The following is a 25,657-nucleotide window of genomic DNA, read 5'->3' as shown; positions in this document are numbered from 1 at the left end:
TGTCATGAGCATATGTACATATGCTCTGGGCAGTCTCACTCAAGCACCTCACCTGTCCAGAGATCCAATGGTTTTGAGTATTCAACAGTTGGGGTGAGAACTGATTTATCGCAGTGTGATTGCAGATGATATATAGTCTCTGATGAGGCATTGTGTTTGAATGAGGGTATTGTGGCATATGTACATATGCTCCATGCACATTACAAGCTAGGCATGTGCATTCAGATATTTTCAGCTCAGGATTTATCAGTGTTAAACCGTATTAAATCCAGCGCCGAAAATAGCCGAATGCACAAACCTGATAAACGCTATTATTGAAACAGTCATAACTTTTACTAGATACCTTTTTGGTAAAATGTGCATTGCATAAGTGTTTCTGTGCAAAACTGAAATGCATTTATGTGTTGTTGTTTTTTTTTTTTTTGTCCCTTTATATAAATGCTTGTTGTAAATCATGTTTTTTAACCCATGCAAATAGGTTAAACACATAGCTAAAGTCAGCATCTTGAGTGCTCCTGTGCTGGTCCTGATGCGATCGGTCACTACATAAATATGCTGCTACTTGTTGGCTCACCAGCCTTGTCCTGATAAGGAGGGGCTGCGTATGGTGGCTCCTGAGAGTGAGTTTAGTTGAAATGATTTTTATTATAGAATAAAATAACATAAATAAATAAAGAATACAGAATACATTGTATATTGCATAGTTTTTCCCATTTGAATGTCTATAACTCTTCTCTCTATTTTTCTGGTGAAAGTCCATTAAGGAAAGATCCATATTAGTTGGCACAGCTCTGAGAGTGAGTTTTAAGGGACAGTGTACTGTGATTTTTGCTCTCATTTAATGTGTTCCCAGTGATCCATTTTACCTGCTGGGGTGTTGTAAATTGTTTACAGAGACCTACTTTGCCTTGATTTTGTCATTTGAAATAGCTGCTTTTTCCTGTTGTATATCCACCTGTACTGAAAATGTAAGTACTTAAGTAATGGCTATAGAAAAACTATGTAAACAAATGAGAAAGAAATCACGCTCATGGGGGAAAGGGCAGAGTGGTACTAAACTGTTCATTTTCCATTGTTCTGTCATCAGCTTATTGTACTGAGAGTCAGATTGTAACATATGTGTCTTTCAGTCACATAAATAATATTAGTGACCTAGTTCCAAATAAATGACTTATTAAACAATCCCATAAGGGCCTCGTAATACTGATGAGACGTCTTTTTTTAGAATTTCACAAGACCAGAGAGCTTTAGAGAGTTTGGCCTTAAAGGGACGTGAGACCTAAACTTTTTCTTTCATGATTCAGATATAATATAGTTTTAAACAATTTTCCAATTTAAAGTTTTGCTCTCACTATGTATAGAGAAATAAGAGAAGGAAGACTTTGTGTAAACAAGGAAAGGTACTTTAATGAGGTATATGCTCCCTGCAAGCTCAACCCATTTAATTGGGTTGTGCTGTCAATTATCACAGGCAAGTCATTTCATATACAAAAATATACATAAAGGAACAATTTCCCATACATTGAAGGAGAAACTTTTTTACAGTATATTGTCCCTTTTAACTATGTGTTTAGCGCCTCTAAGATGCTTAATAAGAGTTTAAAAATAACATACTCTTACAAATAAAAGCTTTTTTTATAACAGTAGACCGTCCCTTTAACGTATTCTTACATATGACATGCTCGTAGACTGAGAAACCCTAATCGCATAAAATCTAATGTATTTTGGGGAATCAAACGTTCCAAAATATGTGGATGGAGGAACGAGTTCCCTGAATACTTTTGCAGCTTGGCATGAGTAGGGTAAGCATGTCCCAGGAATCCCCAAGATATTTCCCCTCCACCTCTTGCAAATTGTGCAGCGCTGAGTTCATGCAGCCATGGCGCAGCTCAGCTGGTGTGAATAATTGCACGGGCGCAGGCTATGAGCGTGCTGCTCACCTCAGGGACTGAAGCCCCCCTCTGCCCGCAGGCCTCCATTCTTATGAAAATGATCACTCTCGCACCGCTGCCTAATAACACTAAGCAATTAAAAGCTTTGTACGCAACGGAGGGCTGCGGACGCTGCTCTTAATGAGCTTTTTGCTGCTCTTGGCCCTCGAGATCTGCTGATCATAGTCTGATTAAAGACATGAAATAATTACAGGTGATGTGACTTTGATTCCTTGGAGGATGATAAGGAAGTTGAGCTCGGGCCTGTACAGTGTTAGCCACAAAACCAAGGTCTGCATTACCTTTTACATTTCCCAGTGTTCCTTTTGTTCCTCAGTGTGTCTCTGATCTTTCTCTCATAACCTTGTGTCTTTATCAGAGATGAAGATAAAAACATCTTTGATTACTGCAGAGAAAACGATATCACACGAGTGTCCGGCGCCTTGGCTTCTGGGTCCATTGACGTGAACATTGCTGATGAGGAGGTAACATTTCGTCCACATCAGAACCACCTAATTTCAACAATTCTTTAAGCAATGTGTTACTGCTTGTGGCTACTTCATGTATGTACATATATTTTTCTGTCCAGTATGAGCTTATATTATGCATAATCCTATATATATATTTTTTTTCCTTCCAAACTTTCTTCTCCTTTTAACCCCCAACCAAAAAAAGGATATAGCCTTGCATGCACCTCTGTTAGATATTATCCATGGCTTATACTTCCAACAGCTGTGCTCTGGCATTTTATTTTATTTTGTAAATTGCTGCTTTGTTACCTGAAAATAGAATTGAACCTGTATATTTGTTACTTTCTAGGGCCGCAGCATCCTACATTGGGCCTGTGATCGGGGCCACACAGAGCTGGTTTCTGTTCTAATTTGCCATAATGCTCACGTAAATATGCAGGTAAGGATAACTGTGATAAAGTGTAAAGCCATCATATGTCACATAGCTGTAAAAAACAAAAATACAGAGTAATTGGGTACTTAGGAAGTGCTAGAATTAAATGTCTCCGCTACAGAAAATGTAAAGCCTTAAAGGGACAATCTACACCTTAGTCATCTTAAAGTCTTACCTTAGATTAAACTTCAAATAGCCTCCTGCACCTTTTCTTTATCATGCAGCAGGAACAGTAAAAAAAGTTATTTTAAAATGAATATTGTTTCTGGCCACTTTGAAATGGCTGCCAAGCTCCACCCACTGATGACCTCCACGATCTGGTCCGCATCTAGGCACTCTACTGAATAGCATTGACAGTCTGTTGAATCCAACTAGGGAGCCTTTTATGATTGGACGCAATATGCAGCCCAGATTGTTATGTCATCAGTGAGTGGTGCTTGGCAGCCATTTTAAAATCACTTTTTTACCATTACTGCTGCATGATATAGAAAAGGTGCAGGAGGCTATTGGCAGCTTAATCTAAGGTAAGACTTTAAGATGACTAAGGTGTAGATTGTCCATTTAATGAGATACAATACTCTAAATAAATGTTAGACACAGCAATGCATTCAAAGCAGAGATTAGCCTTTGAATAATATGGAGATGTATTTTTTTTTATATAATTTAGACGTGTACAGTTTCTTTTTCTCTATAAAGTAATGGGCTGAGGCCAATTGGGACAGTCGTGTTAATGTAACTAGACTGAGCAATCAGTGACCCCATAGAATACAGCATTGAAAAAAACAAGGAGAAGGTGGCACTTAAATAAGAATCAAACCTTTATTGAAAGAGCAACGTTTCGGGGCTCCTGCCCCTTTCTCAAGCTAACACATACTGATCACAACACTCTATTTAAGCCATACACCTGTAAAAAGGTATCCAACTTAAAATGGGACGGGCTATCTTGCAAGTATAGGGGGAGGGTTTCACAAACACTATAACCCTTAACCCTCTATAACCCACCAGTGGAAAGAATATCTATTAAAAACAAAAAGCAGCTAACAGAAATATGGTGATGTGCTGACCCTGTGTGATTTTTGTACTATAGAATACAGTATTGTTGGGTTTGTCAAGTCTGGACAGTGCACTTCCAATGGCCAGAGAGTGTGTAGCCTCTTTTTGTTTTTTTGTGTGCTTTTCACGGAGAACTTTCCTGAACTATATCAGTCTAATCCCATCCAAAATGACAGTCTAGTCCCAAAATACAAACCAGTTTTCTCCTGAATGAGAGATCTGCACAGCTAACTTCTGTTCTACGTTATAGTATGAATGGGCCTATCCAATGGCCATGTAGTTATATTCCTCTAGGTGTAGTGGGTAAGTGGTTCACACCTAGTTGTCCCATTACCCTTAGAGATACAAGTCTCCAACAGTCAATGAATGACAGAGTCACTCAACTGGGACTAACAAACTTCAGTACCTACCTAGAGTGCAGCCTCTTTGTCTTTGTTTGTTTTTTAGTTTTTTAAACAAAAGTAAAATTTTCATAACTTATATCCAACTGGTCCCAACTAAAAGGATAGTTGAGTTTGAATTACCAGTTTGTTTTGCACTGAACTCAAGTCTTGGAACGTATATGCAGGATTTTTTTCTGGTCTAAGAATCTAAATTACAATGTGAGATGGGAAATACTGCTTTACTTCAGTAATGCTGCCTTCTGTAGAGAACACATCTGACTCCCCAAAATAAATCCAGATGTGATAAAGCCCAGACTGAATGAGGGAGAATGTCTTTGGGGGTTGGTAAGAACACAGCAAAAGGATAGAAGCAGGTGGGGGAAGCTGGTTGCAGCTTATAGAGGAAGACAATCCAGAGATAATAAATAGCCGAGTGAGCGTCTCCACAGGGAGAGATTCTCACAAACAACATTATTATTGAGCGTTCAATCCTTTGCCAAATCCATCTCATTACTGACAACAACCTGCAGCCGAGACGTTGTGAGCAATGCGGGACATCTGCTTTCAGACTCTTCTGGAGAACTTAGCTGTCCTGTTTTGACTTCCAGATGTTTACAAGAAAACAAAATCTGAACTTGGGTCTTTACTTCAAAATATGTTGTATAAAGCAAACTATTTATATAATGCTATTCCATGAGAAAACATACTATAAGATTATTTAGCCAGTTAATATAAATTTAAAAAAATAATAAAAAAAAATAAATATATATATATAAAGAAATCCAAAAGGAAGACGTCAGCACCCACAGTTCATCAAAGTGTTTCCTTTATTTTACAGTGACATAGAAGACAAAAAGCAGCAATGTTTCGGATATATCTGATCCTTAGTCATGCCTAAGGATCAGATGGATCTGAAACGTTGCTGCTTTTTGTCTTCTATGTCACTGTAAAATAAAGGAAACACTTTGAACTGTGGGTGCTGACGTCTTCCTTTTGGATTCCTTTCTATTATGTTTGAGGTGTGCAGGACCCTTTGACGTACGTGCACCCCATAAGAAACTACTTTTACAAACTTTGTACCTGTGCTGGACCCTCCATTTTCTAATATATATATATATATATATCTCATTAGATGGTTCATTTGCACAAACGAATGTGACAATCCTCAATATAATAGTGGATTTCCCAATACACCACACAGTATAGGACAATTGCAAATATAGCGCTTAAGTTCAGATCCTGTTGTAATTCAGGGTGATTTATATACTCTTCAAACTCCCCCCCCCCCCCCCCAAAGATATACACTTATTTCCGGTTACCTCAGTCACAACAAGGTAAGTGCCACATGTAGTACCGATCGGTAATCGTTCCTGTTTCCTGTCTCATTGAGCAAGGTAGAATGTTTCACAGTGTCAGGGCTCCGCTTTTTAGGATATCTATTCACCGATTAAATCAACTCAGAGAGACCAAGACAGCTAATTGTGTAGTACATTTTATTAACATCAATTTACAAATCTAAAATCAGTTATCAGCATAAAACTTTCACACGATAAGGTATTTAACGTTTTAGTGTGTTCAGAATTGTTTTTGCCTTATCTGTTCCCTCTCTCTACTAGTAACGTCAAGGGACACAACCCCAAATAAAAGAACATTAGTTTATACAGTTCCAGACTAAAATAAAAATATACCACAAGTTGTTGTTTTTTCACTACACATAATATTTAATAATGTTAAATCTGAAACCTGAAATCCATTTGGATCAACATAATTTACTTATTTTTTTAATATTTAGGAACAATGCTCATATGGCAAAAGAGTTCTGATTTAGAGTTAGAAAGCTCAGAGAAATTGTGTAGCATGTTGCAGGGTGATGTTAGGCTTTTTTGATTTACTTTGTGTCATTAGGGAAGCATCACAAATAAGCGCACATCCGAGCTCCAGCGAGCAAATGATATCCTAGTGGTCAGGCAAATTGGTATTGGCAGCGCGTGAGTGATGCCATGGGTCAGCTATCCGTCAGGATTTTAGTCTATTCCGTAGATCGGGAAAATGTCCAGGAGGGGGGGGGGGGGGGGTGAGTGGGTCTTTGGTAACTGTAATGAGTGCAGACAGAGTGAGCCAAAGGGTCAGAGCTCCGGCTATATTGGATTCAGATTCATAAGTTAATTGAGGGCAGAGTCCCCCCTCCTCGTCCTCTCACCGCAGATCAATAATCATAAATATCTATCCCAGAGGAGACCACTTTACCTCCCATCTCTACCTTCCCAGCAAACTGGCTTAGATGCCAATTCTACAGGTGGAAGTGAGTGTAACACAGCTCTGCTACATTAGACAGAGCTGCAGGAATTCTTGTCCTGTCCAGTGTTCTATACAGACGTCCTTTTATAATTCACTTTTACCATTTGCTGCCTTTGTATTATCTGAAGGAATTGGAGAGTAGACCTATGTTACACGCACCATTTAAAAGTACAGGACTTCTTCTCAAGCAGGACTTTGTGAAGGGCATAGATGTTCTACAGAGGCTGTTTCTAGGTGCCATGTAATTTGGATAGGTTGAAGGACACCCTAGGATTAGTGTGATGAAACATGTTTCAGCTTCCTTAGTGATTGGCAAGGTTACTGCTGAGAGGCTGCAGCTATCCCTGCTGATTTGATTAGTGCTCCAGTTTTATCCCTTCCCCCTCTCTCCTTTCGCCTCCATGCGGCACCTACTGATCCTTTTACTTCAGACCCTTACTCCAATAACCATTTCAGCTTCTTATGTACTTCTCTTTTCAAGTGCAGACCTGACATCTCACAAGGCAGATTAGAAAACTCTCATGGAGGATTAGCAGACGATAGCGCAACGTTCACCGTGACGCTCCCTCTGCTCTTTCATATTTACAAAAGCCATGGGATGCAGGTGTGCTTTCTATATGCTCCTTCTGTACCCGCTAATAGCACTGCTATTAATCGTTGGTCCTACGTCCTGTTATTCACTGCTGTACCCACTAAATTTAGCTAATATTGGCATCGTTATTTGTACCGTTTTGTGTTACTTTGTTTTTGCCAACAGCGCAAACAATTCTGTTTATTTTTATTTTTGTGTGTTCCATTCCCCAGCTGCACTTTATTTTTAGAGACATAGATACATTTAGAAATTTGCTAGTTCATAAAAGAATATAAAAAATTAAACTTTAAAGGAGCAGTAAACACAGTAGATTTGCATAATCATCAAATGCATGATAAAAAGACAATGCAATAGCACTTAGTCTGAATTTCAAATGAGCAGTAGATTTTTTCTGACAAATTTCAAAGTTATGTCTATTTCCACTCCCCACTCATGTGACAGCCATCAGCCAATCACAAATGCATATATGTATATTCTATACATTCTTGCACATGCTCAGTAGGAGCTGGTGACTCAAAGTGTAAATATAAAAAGACGGTGCACATTTTGTTAATAGAAGTAAATTGGAAAGTTGTTAAAATGTTATGCTTTATCTGAATCATGAAAGTTTAATTTTGACCTGAGTGTTCCTTTAATCCCCATTTGGCTATACAATGTCTGGAGATGCCCAGGTTTCAGCCACTGCGTGATTGTTGTGAGAGTTCGGTAATGATCAGCCCACAAGTGAGGGCAGCTCTCTGGTGCAGGGAGAGGGATATAATGCAATAGCTCTTGCGATATCCTAGTAATAGGATAAATGCAGGGCTTTCCTATGGGACGGTTAATGGGTAGAATCCAATTTCCATGATTCCATCAGCATAAGATAAGTCCTCTCCAGCTACTGGATGAAAGTTATTCTGTACTGAGCCAGCCTACTGCTGAAGAGGAACTGCAGAACTTCATGGTTCCTCTGTTGTCTCGGCCCTTGCACTGCACCTAAACTGTGCAGAGAGTCTGCTAATGACAGCGCTTCAGCCACAGCCTAATCTCACCCCTAATATGCAGTTCTAATAGGCCTCTCTGCCTTTCTCTAGGCTTTCTTAATCTCCCCACACCCTTACCCCCCCTGCACTCCCGCCTCTGATATGGCACAGCCGGTCCTGAGCCGCGATTGTGCTGGCTTTATGCTTCAGATTATATAAAGCAGATTAACCCTTCTAAACCCCTTAGATTTTAATTATTTCTGTATGTATTTATCAAAGCTGCAGTCTGCTCTCTGTACGTCCCACCTGTCCCAAACACTCCAACCCCCATTCTGTGTCCTCAATTCATGTACTGTTGAGAAATACTGAGGGTTTTTTCCACTTGTGACTTAGACTTATGATGTCTTGGAATATGTATTTCTTTAACTTTTTAATTTAGCTTTTTAAGATTTTAGCTTCTGATCCTGTGTGGCAGACAATTTCAGAATAGATAGATAGATAGATGCAATACATAAATACGATAGATACCATAGATAAGATAGATACCATATATAAATATCATAGATAGATACGTAGTAAGACAGATGGATACATACATAGAAAAAAGGATACATTTGTTAGAATAAATTAATATATATGTATGTTTGTTCAGTTGACATTATTATGTGTTATTAAACTTAAAAAAAATACGATTAGAACTATAAATACAACATAAATATATGAATACCACTGCCCTATATTCATTATTAATTTAGTTAATTATTTTGTACCGTGTTTTATTTACGTGCAGTGGACATGATTTTACCATGAATACATTTCTATTATGAATGTTTTAGATTTAAGGTTATTTTCATACATATGAATAAACATACATATATATATATATATATATATATATATATATATATATCTATTTATTCAGACATTTAGAAATACTGGATGTTTCCCTGTATAATATTCAAGCAGTCCCAAGTCTAAGATTTTTTTGTGGTTGTTTTAACAAATTTCAGTATTGAATTTGTAATAATAATTTTCCTCAGAGCAATACAGCATTATTTTTTTTTCGTTTAAGTTTACTGCAATTCCATCTTCTTGAAATAATGTTTCTGTTGCCTAAATTGTACTTCTATTTATTTTTCTAAAATACTTACATGAATTAAACTTCCGCTTGCTTTTCTACCAATGATCTCATAATACATTATGAGATCAGCCAGAGCTATTTGTTTTTAAAGGCATTGGGGAAAATATTGACTTCATTGTACCTTTTCTCTTATAGTATCTGTTAGATTAGATTAGAGAGAACTTCAAAAAAGTGGCATTTTTGAGTTTAGTTATTGCTTTATTGCAACAAAGTCAGCTCTTTGTGTAAAATAAAAAATACAAATGGTTAAATTGACTTTAAACTCAAAACTTGCATGTGAAATTGTGTTAATAGACTAGATTTGTAGACGCTCACTGCCGCAAGGCCTTGTTCTTAAAGTGTCAGTCTACTCCGGCTTTTTTATTGTTTAAAAAGCGAGATAATCCCTTTGTCACCCATTCCCCAGTTTTGCACGACCAACATGGTTATATTAATATACTTTTTACCTCTGTGATTACCTTGTATCTAAACCTCTGCAGACTGCCCTCTTATCTCAGTTCTCTTGACAGACTTGCATTTCAGCCAATCATTGCTGACTCATAGGTAATTCCACTGGACTGAGCACAATGTTATCTATATGACACATGAACTAGCACTATCTAGCTGTAAAAAAACCTGTCAAAATGCTCTGAGATAAAAGGCAGCGTTCAATGGCTTAGAAATTAGCATATGAATTATGAGCCTTCCTAGGTTTAGCTTTCAACTAGGGCTGGGCGATGTTCTTATAAATTACTATAACACCTTATTATTTAACACTACAGAATCTTAATGTACATGTTTCTCATTGACCAATACAGGCTGAGAGCATTAAAATACACACAACAAAACTAGTTTTTATAAAATATAAGTGAAAAAAATTATATATATATTAAAATGACCTAAATAAAAGTGTATATAGATAAATAATTGAATATACTTATGACAGCCTATATGTGAGGGATCAGAAAAGTAAATAAGCAATAACAATATTAAAAGTAATGGAACTGCCAAAAAAAGACAAGTGGGTGTTAATTTGAAAGCAACCCAGTTCTATGGTGATTGAAAATAAAATTATATTAAGCCTAAATGAAGATACAAGAGTTTAGCAAATGACTCCAGAAGGAGAAACCACTCTAAGTAGCCCTTGCACCTAGCTGGGCAAGGGACAGCGGTTATATCGCAGATAGACACAACTCTATCTGATCCCACATTTAACATTCACGGTCCTCTACCATAGTAATAATCTCTGCGCCTCCCCAACCTATGGCCTCTTCTAGCCTGAAGTACGGCTGCTAAACCTTATAGGCAAACATGCTAGCTGGTGGGTAAACTCTCTACTCGATGTGTACAAGACCGACACCTAATACATGTCGCACTCCCATATTGCCGGCTTCTCTACCATAGTAATAATCTCTACGCCTCCCCAGCCTATGGCCTCTTCTAGCCTGAAGTAGGGCTGCTAAACCTTATAGGCAAACGTGCTAGCTGGTGGGTAAACTCTCTACTCGATGAGTACAAGACCGTCCCCGACACCTAATACATGTCGCACTCCCATATCGCCGGCTTCTCTACCATAGTAATAATCTCTACGCCTCCCCAGCCTATGGCGTCTTCTAGCCTGAAGTACAGCAGCTAAACCTTATAGGCAAACGTGCTAGCTGGTGGGTAAACTCTCTACTCGATGTGTACAAGACCGGCCCCGACACCTAATACATGTCGCACTCCCATATCGCTGGCTTCTCTACCATAGTAATAATCTCTACGCCTCCCCAGCCTATGGCGTCTTCTAGCCTGAAGTACAGCAGCTAAACCTTATAGGCAAACGTGCTAGCTGGTGGGTAAACTCTCTACTCGATGTGTACACGACCGGCCCCGACACCTAATACATGTCGCACTCCCATATCGCCGGCTTCTCTCCCTGTGTGTCGGATCTCAATGGAGGCAGCTCAGGCTCCCAGCTGTGACGTAGAAACCGGCTTCTCTTCAGTCGCTGCTGCATGTGTTGCAATCCAAAGCCTGTGGGCGAGTGATGTCACTTCTGGACGGGGCTTAAAAATTGCATACTCTCGTGGTTTTTAAATCGCGGTTTAAAACCGCATATGCGGTTAATCGTACAGCCTTACTTTCAACAAAGAATACCAAAATAACAAAGCAAATTTTATGATAAAAGTAAATTGGAAAGTTATTTAAAGGGATATTAAACCCAAATAGTTTCTTTTGTGATTCAGATAGAGCAGCGATTTTAAGCAACTTTCTAATTTACTCCTATTAATTTTTATTCGTTCTCTTGGTACCTTTATTTGAAAAGCAAGAATGTAAGCTTAGGAGCCGTCCCATTTTTGTTTCAGAACCTGGGTAGTGCTTGCTGATTGGTGGCTAAATATAATAATCTTCCTACCATAAAAATCGGGGTTAAATAATGCTTAGTATAGTATTTTAAACAATACTTGTTTCATATTCTAGGCATCAGATATGCAAAATGTTGTCATTTTCCACATTTTGTTAGTTCCAACACCGGACACATTAGAGCAAAAGTACAACTCATAATACCTGTGAAAATGTGTTGTTGTTTTTTTTTTCTTTTTGAGTTTTGTAAATAAATGTTTACAAATGTTTTTTTTAAATAAGTGATATTTCGTTAGAACGGTAAATGTAATTCATGCTTCCTTAACCGGTGAGTAGTCACATGTGAAAGATCTGCACTAAACTAATATAATCTTGTTTATTTTACCTGTCACATTTGGTTCTGCAAAATATTTAGCAATTGTACAATCCATAGTTAACGCAGAAGCCAGGCAGCAGGCGGATTAGAGGTTAAATGTGACATTCACTATTAGTCACTACATCTGTCTGCTAATGGTAAAGGGAATGCGTGCACCCAGGCAGTAACTGGAAATCATTTATTTCTGCCTTGTTTGCTGCTTTTGAAAGCTTCTCTGGTAATTCCACAGCAGAATCCCAGATCTAAAGGGTTAATTTACAAACACTCCTTAACCCCCAGTGATTGGGGACACACTCTGGATTTTATTCATCTGCTGGGATTTAGGAGGGTAATCCAATCAGGAGCGCGTGGCAGGCCTCAGATGCTAGGCTTTTTAAGGACTGGCACGCTCCTCTTCCCACCCACCCCCTATCAGATGTCCCCTTTTTCTCTTTCTCCCTGTGTCAGGTGGCATTTCAAAGCACTTTGTATCTTTGTCTCTCTTAGTATTCATTGCCCTGCGCAGTTAGTCTCCTGGGGACACGCTCTTAAACACTGTTAGTTTAACCACTGCGCAACTGTCTGTCTCTCTGCATTACATTAAAACCGTCCTTTAGCATTCCTGCAGACTCCGAAGATAAAATGCAGAATATCTGCTAGAGAACGTTAGAAGATATCCAAAACAAATGCTTTCTTTTTCTTACATTTTCCCTTTTTAATTATTAACTGTAAAAAAAAAGTTTAGTTTTGTGTTTTTTTAACCCTTTGGTTTGAAAACAAAAGCAATTTTAACCACTTTATACCACAATAAAATGTTTATTATATATTCAATTTAGTTTTTGTTTCAGGATAGATAATAGTAAAATAGTATAAAAAGTGAATGTAGCGTTTTTATTTGCGTATTAAATCCAAATATATATTTTATATATTTAATAACTTTGCAATTTCCTCTGCCTATTTTTAGTCAACTGGGAATTCAATGCAATATTCCATGAGAAATGTTTGTGTATTGCAGTGTATTCAGACAGAGTGTACAATTTTAAACAACGTTTTCATTTATTTCAATTATCAAATTTTCTTTATTCTCTTGGTGTCCTTTGTTGAAAAGCAGGTATGTAGGCTCAGGAGTCTGTACATGTCTGGAGCACAATATGGTAGCAGTTTTGCAAGAATATTATCCATTAGCAAGAGCACTATAGAGGGCAGCACCATTTACTGCTATGTTGTGCGCTAGACAGCTACCTAGGTATCTCTTCAACAAAAAATTCCATTGGAACAAAGCAAATTTGATAATAGAAATAAACTGGGAACTTTTTATCACAAAATATTTGTTTTTTGTGGTTTCCTATCCATTTAAGTCCAGCCAGAAAGCATGAAGTGGATCCTGCAGGATCTAGAATTTGACCCTGTAAATGCTACCTAGTGAGGGTTTGATCAGTACAGGAGCTTTTTTATATCTGCAGCAAAGGAGGAAGATAAACACACTCGAGAGTCTTATCAAGGGTTATGTCCCTGAACTGCAAAACAATGCAAATATGCTTACAAAATATTGACTTCATATGTGGATCATGTGTAATTGTTGTAATCACAGAGGTAAAAAGGGTATTCATATAACAGTGTTGGTTATACAAAACTGGGGAATGGGTAATAAAGTGTTTTTCTGTCTTTTTAAACAATACAAATTCTGGAGTAGACTGTCCCTTTAAACTTCAAAATCCAAAATGGCATCTCACATGTGATAAAGTTTGTGCAACGGTTGCAGAACTTGTCTGCACTTGTTGCATGAACTTAAAGGGCCATGATACCCAAATGCTGAAACACTTGAAAGTGATGCAGCATAGCTGTAAAAAGCTGACTAGAAAATATCTCCTGAACATCTCTATGTAAAAAAGGAAGATATTTTACCTCAAAAATTCCTCAGTATTCACACCCCATTGTAAAGGACTTTAAGCAGCAAATCAGTATGTCTGTCCTGGGACAGGCAAGGGAGTGAGCCTCATGCACGCTAATCTTATTTCCCTATTCAGTTTAAGGAAGTTTACTATGAAATATCATGAGAGTTAAAGGGATAGTCTAGTCAAAATTAAACTTTCATGATTTGGATAGAGCAGGCAATTTTAAGCAACTTTCTAATTTACTCCTGTTATCATTTTTTCTTCGTTCTCTTGGTATCTTTATTTGAAAAAGCTAGAATGTAAGCTCAGGAGCCGGCCCATTTTTGTTTCAGCACCTGGGTAACGCTTGCTGATTGGTGTCTAAATGTAGCCACCAATCAAAATGCGCTATACCCAGGGTTCTGAACCAAAAATGGGCGGGCTCCTAAGCTTACATTCCAGCTTTTTTAAATAAAGGGGATCTGAAGACCCAGCAGTATTTTGCTAAGCAGGACCACAGTCATATGGCTTCAATGACAGTTAAAATCTTGTTTTTATTTTTACATTTAAATGCGCTTATTCATTAGAACATGAGTTTTTAACACTATTGACTCTGCAAGTCTGTGTGTTTAACTGCTTCAAAGGGGTTAAACACATAGTTAAATTAGCAGGGGTATTTGCACAGCTGGGTCATATGACTACCACTGCTGATCGGGCCAGAACCAGCAGTGCTCTGCAGCACCTGAACAGTACTTTAACAATGTTAATGCAAGTTTTTTTTTTTCCTGCAACATATTAGTTTCGCTAACGAGTTTTATTGAATCTAAGCCAAAAAAGTGTAAACATGTAACTTTTTTTAAATACGACGATTCAATTTCTGAATCCAAAAATATAGTAAAACCTTTGTCTACTTAACAAGACCATGTTTATTATACTATATTAACTAAAGTTTATATAACTTTATAGTTAAAGGGACATTATAATGGGAAAATTACACCGTCTTATTCGTTAGAGCATGTCATTTCAACATTAGCGACTCTGCAATGCTATGTCAATATTCGTCGATACATTTTCAGTACACAGTGTTATATATATTCTGCAATGCTATGTGTTTAACTATATGCTTAACCCTTTTGTAGAGGGTAAAGTACCACACTGGAGCCACAGAGCACTGCTGGTCCTGAGCAGACACAATCAACAGCAGTAGCCGCAGGACCTTACCTCTGCTGATTGGATGACTGGTCATTTCCACAGTGTCACTAGTGTTAAAAAAGTACATGTCCTAAACAATTATTTATTGCATGATGTTGTGGCAATACTTTTAGGTTCAGGACTCTGATCATTGTGTCTTGTCATTTCAGGATTCAGAAGGACAGACGCCTCTGCATTACGGTAAGGATGACATTTTTTTACTAAAGTGATTGTGATACAGTTTCATACTGTAGTGTTTGGCATACCGTGGTATCCCCATGCCCCTCACACCTGGAGTGCTGTGTACTGTGAGCCCCACTATACTTTATTGCAGTGGAGCCTGTATTACTACTTATGCGCACACAATTTACCTTCCCTGCAGGCGGACAAGTTCGCAAGTAGTGAACCTGTCCGCTTGCGATCGCTACTTGTGATGTTGCTTTGCACAGCAAAATGTAACATTGCACTAGAGGATTCTTGTGTAATGCCGTCTCCTGTGCAACAAATCGCGCTAAAGCAGGGCATGTCAGTCATCTTGCTACATAATTAAAAACGCATCCTTATTTCAGGATGAATAATGTTTTGAATTATAAAGTACCTTAAATTTAAACTATATTTAGATAAAAAAAATGTAATTAAAAACATTCTGTTTAAATGTTTAGAAGGAACAGTAAAGTCAAAATTAATATTTAATTGGTTGGATAGAGCATGGAATTTTAAACAACTTGGTGTTCTTTGTTAAAAAGTAACCCTAGGTGAACCCACCTATTTTGCCCCCTTTTCCTGCAATTTAACTTTTCAAAATTGTGGGGGGGGTTTCAAATCCCCACCCGCCAGAAATGTATTTATATTTGTTCCTTATTGGTCACAGCAATGAGAGAACATAAACACAACTGAAATGCTTTCCTAGGAGTATATTCTTGGACTGCAATTTAATTATAATATAGTGCTTAAATGCTAATATATACTATGCTTGTGTTGTGCAGTATGACTTTCTGGGGGAAGGTAACAAGCACAATTCTAGATGCATTTTACAGTAAAAGCAGACAAAATAGATAATCAGCGTAGACTTTAATTTGTTTTATTTTCCTTAAAGGGACATGAAACCCAAAATGTTTCCTTCATAATTCAGAAAGATCATGCAATTTTAAACAAGTTTCCAATTTTATTTATATCATCTAATTTTTGATCTTTTTGTATCCTTTGTTGAAAATAATACCTAGGTAGACTCAGAAGCTGCTGACAAAATATTTGAGTATCATGTCCCTTTAAATAAACATTTTATGCAGTTTAATGTCCCTTAAGAATTATTGTGATCATAAGTAGCAGGTCAGATCATTTGTCATACAGCTCACAATGCTCTCGTGGGTTAAATAGTAATACGGTGTCTTCAGCAACAGATGTGAGAAGAGGGTAGATCACATAGAAACCAACGGACAGAGGGCGTAATGGAAGAGTTTGGGGTTATAGGTGCTGGGAGTCTTTGGGAGGTCTGTATATACAGTTAAAACAATGACCCGCTACCCTAGACTTGAGCCCCCACAGTAGCATCTGCTTGTTTCTATATTCTTTACGTGCCGTTTTTACATGAGTTATCTGCAGCCTGTCAGCTAAGGGTAATAGCAGAGGTCATGATCCCCATAAAGTGTCTGTAAATCCATCGCTCTCATTCATAACCAGCTAGGGTCACCAGCTAACTCCCCTCCCTTTGCACCCTCCTCTCCTGAGTTGCCCTGGGAGAGACAAATAAAAGATGAATACATCTGAGCTCTCCCAGTGGAAATCATCCCTCTCTGGAACCGGCAGCGGAGAGAGAGGTTGAGACCGGTCCACATCTGCTGGTCTGCAGCGGAGGCGGGAGTAGATTCATCTCTGCTGTCATCACTATGTGCATCCAAATGTTACCCAGATCTGAATGTAGCTGCCTCCCTTCAGTACAACACAATTGCATGTGAAAAAATTAAATAAAAATATTTGCTTATCCTTTAAACAAAGTAATCTGCTGTTTACAACTAGAGCTCAAATTTCAAATAAACTGATTGTGCTTTGTACAGTTTAGCACTTTAAATGCATAATCTTTAGTGAATAAAATACAGGTTCACCTATCTCGAATGAGTAAATGGGACATAGGGGGCCATAAAGGATTTTATTATATTGTTAGAGCCTGTGTTAGAAAATATAAAATATGAATATTCTTGTAACGTTACTCAGAGCTTTCTATGCATGCAAATAAAAAAAAATGTATACGTGCGCACACACACGCACACATGCATAAGCACTACACATGCCACATGCGTGCATTCGAAAACATATACACACACAGTACACACACGTCACGTGCCTGCATTCACACCCAGACACACTACACACACACCACATGCACGCATTCACACAGATACACACACACAGTACACACATGTCACATGCCTGCATTCACACCCAGACACACTACACACACCACATGCACGCATTCACACAGATACACACACACAGTACACACATGTCACATGCCTGCATTCACACCCAGACACACTACACACACACCACATGCACACATTCACACACATACACACACACAGTACACACACGTCACATGCCTGCATTCACACCCAGACACACTACACACACACCACATGCACACATTCACACACATACACACACACAGTACACACACGTCACATGCCTGCATTCACACCCAGACACACTACACACACACCACATGCACGCATTCACACAGATACACACACACAGTACACACACGTCACATGCCTGCATTCACACCCAGACACACTACACACACACCACATGCACGCATTCACACAGATACACACACACAGTACACACATGTCACATGCCTGCATTCACACCCAGACACACTACACACACCACATGCACGCATTCACACAGATACACACACACAGTACACACATGTCACATGCCTGCATTCACACCCAGACACACTACACACACACCACATGCACACATTCACACACATACACACACACAGTACACACACGTCACATGCCTGCATTCACACCCAGACACACTACACACACACCACATGCACGCATTCACACAGATACACACACACAGTACACACATGTCACATGCCTGCATTCACACCCAGACACACTACACACACCACATGCACGCATTCACACAGATACACACACACAGTACACACATGTCACATGCCTGCATTCACACCCAGACACACTACACACACCACATGCACGCATTCACACAGATACAGATGTATACACACACTACATGCATACACCCACACTACACAAAGACACATGCGCTTGTGCGCACACACACACAGACACAGGCATTCACACACGCACAGACTCATGCTTGTATTCACACACATGCACGCACACACACGCTTGTATTCATGCACGCACACACGTATTCACACGCACGCACGCACGCACACACATATTCACACGCATGCACGCACACACGTATTCACAAACATGCACGCACACACGTATTCACACACATGCACACACACGTATTCACACACATGCACGCACGCACAGACGCATGCATGCCTTCACACGCACAGACACATGCATGTATTCACACACATGCACGCACAGACACATGCATGCATTCACACACACACAGGCATATGCACGCATTCACACACATACACACACTACACAAAGACACATGCAGGCATTCACACACATGCACACACACTACATGCACCCCTCACACAAACACATTGCACACATTCACAAGATATACAAATTAATTGTCTTAAAGTAGAATAGTATTAATATTAACTCTAAAAAAAGAGTTTTTATCTTGTTTAGATAATCGTAAATGAATATCTGTTTAATAGCTCCTGAGTTAAATGAATATTCAAATGCAAAAACCTTTTATATGAATCACGTTACTGATTCTAGTTAACTATGTTTAAGCCTCATGCAAAGAAGTTTAATTCAAAAGTCCTGCTTGGGTTTCACAAGGGTTGTGACACCGTACATTGGCGGATCTTGAGACCGCTGCTCCTGGTTGGCTCACTGGCAGTTTCTGCTCAAGTTGCAAGGCTTGTTGCTCTCAAACAATACTTTATCTGTGTTTTTAACCAATTAGCAGGGCTTAAAGAATCATTAAATACTAAATAAATGTTAAATAGAATTATATATTCAAAGTAAAAATTACCTGAGAATAATATGCAGATGTATGTTTTTAATTTGTTATAGTTGTTTAAGTATAAGTGTAAAACTTTAGTGCCCAGGTCATAACGCTGTGTGTGGCACCATCTGAAACCTAGGCTTCCTTCTCTGCTGAGGTCAGTTATGGTTGGACACTTAAAGGGACAGTCAACACCAGAATTGTTGTTGTTTTAAAAGATAGATAATCCCTTAATTACCAATTCCCCAGTTTTGCATAACCAACACAGTTATAATTATACACGTTTTACCTCTGTAATTACCTTGTATCTAAGCCTCAGCAGACTGCCCCCATATTTCAGTTCTTTTGACAGACTTGCAGTTTAGCCAATCAGAGCTGTCTCCATGGTAAATTCACGTGCATGAGCTCAATGTTATCTATATGAAACACGTGAACTAATGCCCTCTAGTGGTGAAAAACTATCAAAATGCATTTAGATTAGAGGCGGCCTTCAAGGTTTAAGAAATTAGCATATGAACCTCCTAGGTTTAGCTTTCAACTAAGAATACCAAGAGAACAAAGCAAAATTGGTGATAAAAGTAAATTGGAAAGCTGTTTAAAATTACATGCCCTATTTGAAACATGAAAGTTTTAGACTAGACTGTCCCTTTAAAAATGGGTCACTAGAGTGTGCAACCAATGACTAGATTATAGCATTGCTAAGTCTGGAGTCTGCACTCCCACTTTAACAGGAACAAGAAAGCCCGCAATTTACAGAATTCAATTACAGGAAAAGGGGACAAAATAAATAATGAAAGTATGTTACAAGGTTCATCTGCTACATAAAATGAAACATTTGTAATATAATACCATAGCTTTAACGTCCCTTTAACATCTAATAAGCTAGGTTCAGTAATGTTCTAATGTGTTCTTCTTGCATGAGAATGTGTGAATAGTGCCCCTCTTTGTGTTACAGCCTCTGCCTGTGAGTTCCCAGATATAGTTGGCCTTTTGCTGGACCACGGAGCTGACCCTTCCCTCGTTGACAATGACGGCTTCCAGCCACATGAGGCCACAGACAGCAAGCAGATCCGTGAGATGCTGAAGCAGGACGCCGTGTGTAGGCAACGCAGCAAGCCCCTGAGCTGCCTTCTGGAAATTCCACAATAAATCACCTGAAACACAGCTGAAGTCTCAGAGGTTTTTTTCTTTTCCCATGGCCTTAAAGGGACATAAAAGTGCAGAAAGAATATGCTACAAAGTGTTAGAGAATTGTATTATTGCTTGCATGTAACTATGAGTTTAACGCATGCAGTGCACTGCTGGGGACTCACTAAACACATCTGGTGAGCTAATGACAAGAGGCATATGTGCTTAGCCACCAATCAGTAGCTAGCTCCCCGTAATGCATTGACACTCCTGAGCCTACCTTGGTATGCTTTTAAACAATGGATACTAAGAGAACAAAGTAAATTTGAAAATCAGCAATCAAAGGGACATAAAACCCAAATTGTTTAAGAACATACCAATTAATCAACCACTTAACAATTTACTTCTATTATCAAATTTATAAAGACGTTGTTTTCTTGTTGTTTGTTGAAAAGCAGGAGCGTGCACGTGTCTGCTGCACTTTATGGCAGCAGTTTTGCAACAATGTTATACATAAGTAAGAACACTAGATGGCAGCACTATTTCCCGTCATGTAGAGCTACAGAGATGTGCAGGTAACCTATCTGGATAGCTCATTAACAAAGAATAACAAGAGAATTAAGCAAATCTGATAATAGAAATACATTGGAAACTTCTGTAAAATTGTGTTATCTATCTGAATCATGAAAGAAACATTTTGGGTTTCATGTCCCTTTAAGCACCACATTACACTACATTGCAAAATTTACAGGGCTTACAGTCCAGGGATAAACTGCTTGTAAAGCCTGGTGGACATTTATATATTACTGTAACACAAAGCACATGGGAGTGATTAGATGGAATTTAATTTTTTTAGACGCTTAGACACCATACTATGTCGCCACAGTCATGCAAATGAATGGGAGCACATTCCCGGAAAGGTTGGGGTGGCATAACTGAGCATGTGCACACTATTTCATTCTCTGTCTCCGTTTTGGCAACAAGCACTTGGGCATATACCCATTCATACTAATGAATTAAAGGGACATTAAAGTCATAATTAGACATTCATGATTTAGACAGAGCATACAATTTTAAACAACTTTCCAATTTACTTCTATAATTTAATTTGCTTCCTTCTCTTGTTATCCTTTGCTGAAAGGTTTATCTAGGTAAGCACATGAGCTGCAAAAAAACTAGGTTCTAGCTGCTGATTGGTGGCTGCATATATATACCCATTATCATTGGCTCACCCATGTGTAGAGTTAGAAACCAGTAGTGCACTGATGCGCCTTCAATAAATGATACCAAGAGAATGAAGCAAATTTGATAATAGAAATAAACTGGAAAGTTGTTTAAAAATGGTTTGTTCTACCTAAATCACAATAGAAAATGTTTAGGTTTCGTGTCTCTGTAAGTGATACAGCCTCAAAATGGCTGTACTGTTTCTCAGCCTTTATTTCCTTTAACAAAATGCAAAACAGATGATCATTTCTTTTTAAATTGGCTGTTTTGGATTAAACATTATAGACTTTAAAATGAATATGCTGTTCCTATGTTCCTTTGATACCATTGGGGTTCTGCTGCAGCTGTAGGAATTCAGCGCTAAGGTGAAGTTGAACGGTTATCAAACAGTTGTTGTAGTTGAATATCTATACATGGAATGCACCAAGATATTTTTTTCTTTTTAGGAAGGCTCAGCTACCAACCTGCAATTAGGGAGTTTAAGCCTATCATAAGTCATATACCCAGGTTTTGATCCGACCTTGCCATTGGAGATCCTGCATCATATAATCTGCTTTGTAGCATTCTGCACACTCTGACACGCACACATGCTCAACGCTAATCCCTCTTCTTGCCCTTAACTACCGCTAACCAAAGTGCTTAATGCACAATTTAAGCTGGATCCACTCTAAAAACACTTTAATTGAGGAGCATTAAATGTTAAAATGATTAAAAAAAACATGATATAAACCAAGTCCAATGCAATCCTCCCCCCATTCACTGCAGCTGCTGAATTCAGGATACTAACAATAGCCACCAAATACACTTTTTTTTATATGTAACACTTCCTAGATACATTCATAATTTTGTATTTTTCATTAACTCCAGGTTGTTATTAAAATCTACAAACATTAACATTCTAGAGAGTTGTTTTTTTAAAGGCATTATAGAATCTATTTTACTTTATAGCTCAGTAAAAAGCAAATTGCTTTATTTTGGCATTTATTTCTTATTACGATTTAGATTATTGGGATTAGAAGGTATCCAGCATAACTATGAAATCAGATAAAACCGGGGTACCAAACATGCTGCCCTTCAAGTAATATAGAGCAATGAAGAATTAGGTTTATTTCCTGTGAGAAAACAGCATGCTGTTGGTTTGATAATAGATTATTTAAATAAATAAAACCCTTTGCCATCCAGTCATTAGTGTATTTTCTATATTGTCTGGCAGCCAAGGCTTTAACATCAACATTTATAAATCAACATTATTCTTATGGGTATAGCTAGGGTTGTCATATAATAAAATGCAAAGTAATGCTGTCAGTCAGGCAGTTCATAAAGACATTCAAAAAGAACTACATGAGAGGAGGGTCCAGGATTGCACAAGAGAACTGCACAAGATCAGGGGTTAGGATTGCACAAGAGCAGGGACCAGGATTGCATAAGAGAACTGCACAAGAGGAGGGTCCGGATTGCACAAGGAGAACTGCACAAGAGGAGGATCTGGATTGCACAAGAGAACTGCACGAGAGCAGGAGCCAGGGTTGCACAAGAGGAGAGGCTCGATTGGACAAGAGCAGGGGGCTAGGGTTGCACAAGAGAACTGCACAAGAGCAGGGGCCAGGGTTGCACAAGAGAACTACACAAGAGCAGGGGCCAGGGTTGCACAAGAGGATGGGCTGGATTGCACAAGAGAACTGCGCATGAACAGGTGGCCAGGGTTGCACAAGAGAACTGCACAAGAGCAGGGGCCAGGGTTGCACAAGAGAACTACACGAGCAGGGGCCAGGGTTGCACAAGAGGAAGGGCTGGATTACACAAGAGAAATGCACAATAACAGAGGGCCGCCAGGGTTGCACAAGAGTATTACGCAAGAGAAGGGGGCCAGGGTTGCACAAGAGAACTGCACGAGAGCAGGGGTAGGGTTGCACAAGAGAACTGCGCAAGAGCATAAGCCAGGGTTGCTCGAGAGAATTATGCGAGAGCAGTGGGGCAGGGTTGCACAAGAGAACTGTGCGAGAGCAGGGATAGGGTTGCACAAGAGGAGGGCCTGGATTGCACAAGAGTACTGTGCAAGAACAGAGGGCCAGGGTTGCACAAGAGAATTACACAAGAGCAGGGGGCCAGGGTTGCACAAGAGAACTGCACGAGAGCAGGGGTAGGGTTGCACAAGAGAACTGCAAGAGCAGAAGCCAGAGTTGCACAAGAGAATTATGCGAGAGCAGTGGGGCAGGGTTGCACAAAAGAAAAGGAGTTTTTTTGGGTGTTTGATTGCAGGTCATACTTTTTTAAGGTAACATTTTTTTTATATTTTTTAGAAAACATTCGAAAACTTTTGTGAGGAATTGCAATATCTTAGGGTTACATTGCTAAGTATTCGAAAATATATTGCGACCACATCTGATTTCATTGTTATGCTGGATAAAACAACATGTAGCCTTCAAAGTAATTTAAAAAAAAAATCTGATTAAAGGGACAGTATGCACCAATTTTCATTTAACTGCATGTAATAGACACTACTATAAAGAAGAATATGCACAGATTCTGATGTAAACATCCAGTATAAAACCTTTTATAAATTTACTTAGAAGCTCTCAAGTTGAGGTTAGGCTGGGGCACCCAGTGAAAAGGGCTTGGAAGGCAGGAAGAGCAGACACTATCCCCCTCCCCTGCATATGAAAAGACCCATTACACAAACAATAGCAGCATGACTCTGTAGACCTGGGTCTACATCTGATACTTTGGGGCTTGGTTAGGAGTCTGAAAATCGGCACAATGTTAATAAAAAAAAATAAGCTAAACCATACATTGTTACAAAAACACTCCCAGATGGGCTAAATAAATGGATCATCTACAACATATTTATGCAAAGAAAAATCTAGTGTACAATGTCCCTTTAATTGAGAGAAGCTTATATTTAAAAACAGTTCATCACATTGCATTTAACCTCTGCATAAAGCTCATAGAACAGACTGCAATAAAGTACAATGTTATTATGTACACGACAAAGAGGTTCATCCGCATTTTTATCAAACTTATCTTCCTTATAGAAGCAATGATGCTGTCTGGAGAGCCAAGACATGGTAAGAAGACATGTTTATTTACACAGATATTAAGCGTGTGATTCTAGGGACTCCCCAAACACATGGCAATAAATATTAGATATCACAAGACTTTCACTCTGAAGGCTGTACAGTATATACACAATGTGGAGGGACAGGCAATGCTTTGTGCAAACTTATCTGACAACCGTGTGAAGCCTAATGCAAGAAGGCAAATAAATATTGCATGTGCCCTTAAAGGGACACTGTATTCCAAAATTGTCATCTATACAACACAGCAGCATTTAACCATGATAATTTAAAAAAAAAATAAAAAAAAAATTGCACAGTTTTAAAAGCTTTTTTTATATTTAAATTACAGCTAATAAAGCTTTAACAGTTGTATATTTCCTGCTAATTCTCATTGGATTTAAAACGCTTCCTTCGAATGCTCATTGGCTGATGGATTCTTCCAGTTAATGCTTATTGGTTGATAAGGACTTCCTGTTAACATTAGCAGGCAGTACCTATATGCCAATGAACAATAGTATGAAGCACAACTGATAATCGTAATGCTGCTTTTTGTACGAATAATAGACTTTATTGAGTACAGTTTCCCTTTAACATATGCTAGTCTGTATTGTATAAATGTGGCCATGCATTTCTGATGTGTGTATATATAGCTGTTAAACTACTGTAAAAATAATAATTTTTGGGCTATAAAATAAAATATGCTAAATATTTTTTTCACGTATTTTGGAGAGAAAAAAAAATCTAATTTCAGATACAACGGCAAACTGGGCCTGTTACAGTGGATTTGTGCAGAAGGTAGAATTTGTGCTGTTAGGATAGGATTTGAAATCAATAAACTGTGCTTTGTCAGGATGTGAAAGGCTTAAATACAGTGGGCTGTTGGCATGTAATACGTGTGTATGCAACTTACGGTTATGTAACGGCCTGTTGGTTTGCCTGCAGTGAGAAGCATTTATCATTTCTATGGAACATAGTTACTAGACATGTGCTTCCATATAATGAATGCCAAATATGGCTGCAATGAAGTGGACTTCATCTCTTTTCAGCGCTCAATTTATTTTAGTGTAAAAGTCCAACACACAAATATCTTGA

The 25,657-nt window shown here is 38.6% G+C and overlaps 1 protein-coding gene across 1 annotated transcript in view; it reads left to right on the top strand.

Annotated features, from left to right (window-relative positions):
• Positions 1–20,321, top strand: part of ACBD6 (acyl-CoA binding domain containing 6) — an 83,250-nt gene extending 62,929 nt beyond the window's left edge. Inside the window, exons 5-8 of the mRNA XM_053693943.1 lie at positions 2,311–2,416; positions 2,751–2,840; positions 15,179–15,209; positions 20,113–20,321. Coding sequence (XP_053549918.1) covers positions 2,311–2,416; positions 2,751–2,840; positions 15,179–15,209; positions 20,113–20,306 — 421 coding nt within the window. The 3' untranslated portion in view covers positions 20,307–20,321. The remainder of the gene's footprint in view (positions 1–2,310; positions 2,417–2,750; positions 2,841–15,178; positions 15,210–20,112) is intronic.
• Positions 20,322–25,657: the final 5,336 nt, after the last annotated feature.

This window comes from Bombina bombina, chromosome 10 (genome assembly GCF_027579735.1).
Source record: "Bombina bombina isolate aBomBom1 chromosome 10, aBomBom1.pri, whole genome shotgun sequence".
Lineage (NCBI taxonomy): Eukaryota > Metazoa > Chordata > Amphibia > Anura > Bombinatoridae > Bombina > Bombina bombina.
Note: the sequence above shows the minus strand (reverse complement) of the source record. Positions and strands in the feature narration are given on the sequence as shown.